At 57.5% G+C, this 5365-nt stretch overlaps 1 protein-coding gene across 1 annotated transcript in view; it reads left to right on the forward strand.

Moving 5' to 3' along the window:
* The window catches only part of LOC103902845, a 9242-nt gene that overhangs the window by 3084 nt on the left and 793 nt on the right, over positions 1 to 5365 (forward strand). Inside the window, exon 4 of the mRNA XM_009283958.2 lies at positions 1056 to 1435. Coding sequence (XP_009282233.1) covers positions 1056 to 1435 — 380 coding nt within the window. The remainder of the gene's footprint in view (positions 1 to 1055; positions 1436 to 5365) is intronic.

Genomic DNA, 5365 nt, shown 5'->3' on the forward strand with positions numbered 1-5365 from the left:
CCCCCCCGCCCTGCCTCTGCCTGCTGCGGGAATGCCCCGCCGCCATCCCACCGCGGCGTCGCCCACCTGGCAGAGCCGTCACGCTCCGTCCCGGTGCAAAGAGGAGAGGGGGCAACGCGGACGGGGGCCGAGGGAGGAAGGCGATGGAGGGGCCGACCCCCGGCATGGCGCCAGGTCGTGGCGGTGCAAAGAGGAGAGGGGGCAACGCGGACGGGGGCCGAGGGAGGAAGGCGATGGAGGGGCCGACCCCCGGCATGGCGCCAGGTCGTGGCAGCCCGTGCCGCGCCGCACCGCGCCGGCGGGGCGTGCTGAGTTCCCCGGACTTGTTTTCATGGTCTCACCCAGCTCTGACCTGCCTCAAATGTTGACACAATGTCACGTTTCCGACTGCAGTCTTTCATGTGCAGCCGGAGGCTAAATACGGCTGCTGGTTCCTGGAAAAAGACGTGCCTGGCACCCTTTCAGCAGAAACCCGATCTCCATGCAGGCTTGGCACAACAGCTGAATAACATGGCAATAACTCTTTCAGCAGCATTTCAACCCATAAATAGGGCTTCCCGAGCGACTCCTTGAAGTAAGGCAAGGATACAATGATTTTTAGAAAAAGCAAAAAATAAAGCCAGCGTGCGTGAAAAGTAAGCGCAAGGAGGCAGCCCGGTTCGGAGCAGATCAAAGGAGGTCGTGGAGATGCTGAGCGTGGTTTGGTTAATACGAGCGCGGGATTGCCTCAAAAGGAAAGAAATGCTCTTGGCTTTTTTAATGTCTCAGTCCTGTTTTATACCGGCCCTGTGGAGGTAGGGTAAGAGCCTTCCTGAAAGCGAGGGCCCTTCCCAACCCCGGTGAGGACACAGAGACACATCATTTTAGCTTTTCACCACCTGTTTGGAAAGCTCCTATAACCGATTGCTATGGGACTGGATGGTTTTTACAGGCATGTACCCCGGGAGCTGCTTATTTGCATTATGCATGGACCAGGGCCTAAAATAATCTGCAGTGACGCACATTTTTTGCTGTGATTTTTTTTTTTCCCCTTTTTTTTTTTTTTTCTTTTCCAGGACTCCATTTTTCTGAACGTGCCGTGACTTTTGAGGACCACGCATGGTTAACCAGCCCCAGGGCTCCCGAGTCCCTGAATCAGCACGTCCGCCTGCAGACACCGAGCCGAGGGGGAGCGCTCCCCCCGGCCGTGACACGGCCATGGCGGGGAGAAGTGCCCTTCTGCTCTGCCCTGGCTTTCATCTGCAAAGCGTGTAGCTGCAAGTGCCGCGTGTTTACAAATGCAGGCATTGCAAGATCCCTTGAACTGTGTCCTAGTACAAAAGAGGCTTTGAAACAAGAAACACGTTGTCATGGCATGTTCCAGGCCAGCAGCACCAGACTGAACCAGATAATTGCTGTTTCTGCTTTAGCTGCTTCATCGTGGAAAAAGCAGCAGGTATTGAGCAAGTCTTTTTTCCCTTTAGACATTTGGTGTGATGCTCGGGATGGAAGGAGAGGGTCGGGAATGCCCGGGCAGACGGGGGCAGAGGCGGGATGAGCCCAGCCGGTGCTGCATACCGCTCCCGAGCTCCGCAGGGCTGGAGGCGAAATTACTCTGCTGGGTTCAGGTCGCGTAACTGTAGCCAGCGGAGCCGGTGATACTGCCCCTCGCTATGCGACATGGGGTATTCATGTTTTGTAACCCTGACTCGCGGCGTGCTGCCGGAGCCAGGAGACGCGGTTCTCACAAGCTCCAGTCCCACCGCCCTTCTCCAGGCCAGGCCGAAGCTCCAGACCTTTCCCACCGCCCTTCTCCAGGCGCTTCGTGGCACTCGAGAAATATCCAAATACCTCTCAGTGGCAGCTGGCCAGGTAAAAACTGCTAATTGGCCCCTACGTTGAATATGTCCGTTTCCGCCCCTGGGCTCGATGGCCGGGCAAGCAGGACCTTTGCACCGTTAGAAACAGCGGGCGCGATGGAGGGGGTGCCTGCGCTCTTCTGCCCAGGCTCCCAGGGCACCGCACTCCCATGCTGGGGTTTTAAGAAACAGAGGGTAATACTTCTACCTGGCATTTTGAAATAATTTATTTCTTATACCTTTCTCTTTCTCCCGGGTGTGTTTTTGCTCTGGCCACGTCACTCCGTGGAGTCAGCTATTGCCATTACGCCCAGTGCCTTTGGAAACGGCAAAACAGTAAAGCTCTGGCTGGGAAGGGCTTTTCACTGCGTGTGCCTCGTTAAAAACTGCAAAACTGGGGAAGGCTGGGTAACGCCACACAGCTGAGGGAAAACAGAGGAGTTTGGGACTAGTTTGCAAGAAGCAACGCTGAGGAATGCCCGAAAATAACAAGGTAGATTCCCCAGTCTCCTCTCGTGCATGCTGCTGCCCTCAGGCAAATGGGACCTGGATAGGGTCTGTCCCATGCTGGTTGCTCCCGGCCTCCCCGTACCCGACTCGTTACGTCCACACGGAGCCGCAATCCTGCCTGGGTCTCAGGCTGCCAACAGTCCTGTGGCATGGCCGGGTTAAGGCAGAACTGGTTAAGGCAGGTAGGTGTCTGCCGCGGGACGCCGGGTCTTCGGCTGGCTCAGCACTGCCCCGCGCCCGTGTGCGCCCGTCCACCTTTGCGCCGGGCTGCGGCCGGGGAAGCCCGCTCTGTGGGGGCGAAAATGCCGACTGGGGAAGAGCCGGGTCAGCCGTCTGCAGCCTCGGGCTTGTCCCCAGAGGTCCATTTTATCTACTCTCCCGACCTCTGCTTTTTATTCCATTACCCAGGACAGGATGCCACTTTATTGTTTTCTGAACAACAACTCAGGCCAAAAAATGGTGGCAGCGGTCTGTCATCGCCAGAGCTGCCACACAAGGAGTAATTAGTTTTCTCTCTGCAATACAGCTTTATCTTTCCTTCGGCCCGTGGTGCTGCTGGAAGTATTGCAATGTTCCCCTCTCCCGTGCGGGGCTCTCCCGGTAGCCTCGCTGCGTGCCTCCTTTCAGAGGCAGCTAGAAAAAAGGCAAAGATATATTCTGCTTTGAAAGTACTGATGAATATGCAAACAGTTAGGCCTGAAATATTACTTATCCTTGTCACGGGGTATGCACGGAGTTCGTATTTGCACTTTAGCCTGAGGATGTATACAACATGAATGTGGAGCTGAGCAGCTTATGGAAGATTTAACTCTTATTTCTATTCTTGACGCCGAATCATTAATAAGGTTATGCCCATGTTCAGGGCCTTTCCCAGCACTCTCCTCCTGCTGCAGCGGGGGTTTGGAAACCTGCCGGCAGAGTTTTACCTCAGCTATCGATTGGTGCGCAGCGGGGGTAATATTTCATCCCGAATGGAAGCAGTCACTGATGATTATCGCATGCTATTAGCACGTGTCGTCATGAAATCGGTGTGATTTGAGATGAAATGCGACCTATGGGCGCAGGCAACCACATTCTGAAGTATTCTAGCTGCATTACACCGCACGGGTAACGCCGGGGCTTGACGAGCTATTACTGTTGCTGGTACCATGCTGATTAAAAACCCCAGCTCACTCCTGCTCCTATTGAAATCAGTGGGAGGTCTGTCATTGCCTTCAGTGAGTGCTGGACCAGATCCAGATTTCACTTCATAGTATGCATTATTCCATAGGATTAAAGCGGTGCAGGGAGCGGGATTCCTCTCCCTCGCTGACCTCTACCGCTTAGAAGTTTGTCTTGGAGGTGGTTGGGACGTGAGGTACCCGACCTGGTCTTGGTGACTACCCAAGGAGGAGACGAGCGGTGTTTCCTCTGCGGCGGCTTCAACAGCTGTACGAGCAGCACCGCAGCAGTGCCAAAATATCACGCTCCCGAAGGTCAGCCGAGGCTGGGGTGCTGCTCTGGGGGTGCAGGTTAAACATGAGGTGCTGGGCAGCCCCAGAGCATACCTGGGCAACACCCCTTGAACGACCATACCTGGGTGGTATGGGGACAAGGCAGGCGGGAAGGCTCCGCTTGCCGTCGGTGAGACAGGGATTCCCGTAAGCGTTGCCTGTACAGTCAAAGCGTTCGACCCCACCAGCACGCCAGAGCCCCAGTTCGCAAATAAAAAAGCCCGAGCACGCCCTGGGAGCCTCGGAGGAGGCCCTGGCTCTGCGCACTCCACTCAGGAGTCAGTTGGGGAGGGGTTTTCGCTGGTTCTTGATTTCAAACAAGCGTTTGACCTCAAAGCCGTACCGGCTGTGCTGGGGCTGAATTCCCCTTGTGGTGTGGGAGGGCTCCTGAGGGCACCATGGTGGCTGCAGGCGTGGATCCCGCCGGGGCCCTGCCCGTCCCCACCGTGTGCCCGGCCCCGACGGACGAGCCTTTGGGTGGAGGATGACTCAGGGCCCCGTGCAGAAAGGGCCGCGGAGGGAGGGGGTGGCGGTGACTCCCCCCCCCCAGTGCTGCTGGGGAACTGAAGCAATCTGTTTATCATGGAAAAACTGCTCTTTGCAGCGATTCAAATGGAAACTTCCCAGAATGACTGTTGCAGGCTTTCCCCTTGAATCACCTCGCCTCCGAAGAGCCGCTTTCTAAGATGATGCCCTCGGGAAAGCTGTCATTGGCCTCGGCTGTGCCGCGGTGGCTCCCTCCCTGCAGCACAGCTGGTCTCAGTCTCTTCTCAGGCCCCTTTCTACCAGAGCATCTCTGCTCGCTTTGGCTGGATGGAAGTGTCTGATGAGCAAAAGCAGGTCCAGGAGTGCAGGAGCCCCTGAAGGCCACAGGCTGGGGCTCAGCTCGGGGTCTGAGCCCGGCTTTTGGTCTGCAGACCACAGCAGGGGCTTGCCCCAGGAGGGACAGGTAAGTGACCGCCAGCACGGAGCTGTCCCACGAGCCACACCGCTTGGTTTTGGAGGACGAAAGGCCAGAGGGTGGTGGTCAGCCCTGCCACCCTGTGCCAGGCACCAGGCACTCGCCCCAACTCGGGGAACACCCCAGGATGGAGGCTCTGACGGCAGCATCCACTGCCATCTGGCGAAGGCCATTTGCCTCTTTTCCCTGCCTGCTGGCTGCCCATCACCCTTTCCATGGTTTAAATGAGTGTCCAAAGGTCATGGAGAATTTAGCCTCTGCCCAGCGGCTCGCGTAGCCGAATGAATAAGGAGTGAGTGTGTGATGCCTGACTCAATCCGCTCCCACGTGCAAACCCGCCGGGCGCTTTGCATCCCGTGCTGACACAGCCGCTGCAAAATCTGCGCCGGCGGAGAGCGTGGAGCACGCGTGTCGCCTGCCGTGCCGTGCCTGCAGCCCGCGTGCCTTGCACGAGGCCCCTCGCCCAGCATACGGCCCCCGAGGGATGCTCCCCGGGCAGCCGGCGTGGCCCGTCCCCAGCAGCGGGCAGGGCAGCGGGCAGGGCAGCGGGCACGCCGCCCCCG

Source organism: Aptenodytes forsteri, unplaced genomic scaffold (assembly GCF_000699145.1).
Source record: "Aptenodytes forsteri isolate BGI_AS27 unplaced genomic scaffold, ASM69914v1 Scaffold267, whole genome shotgun sequence".
In the NCBI taxonomy this organism is placed as follows: Eukaryota; Metazoa; Chordata; class Aves; order Sphenisciformes; family Spheniscidae; genus Aptenodytes; species Aptenodytes forsteri.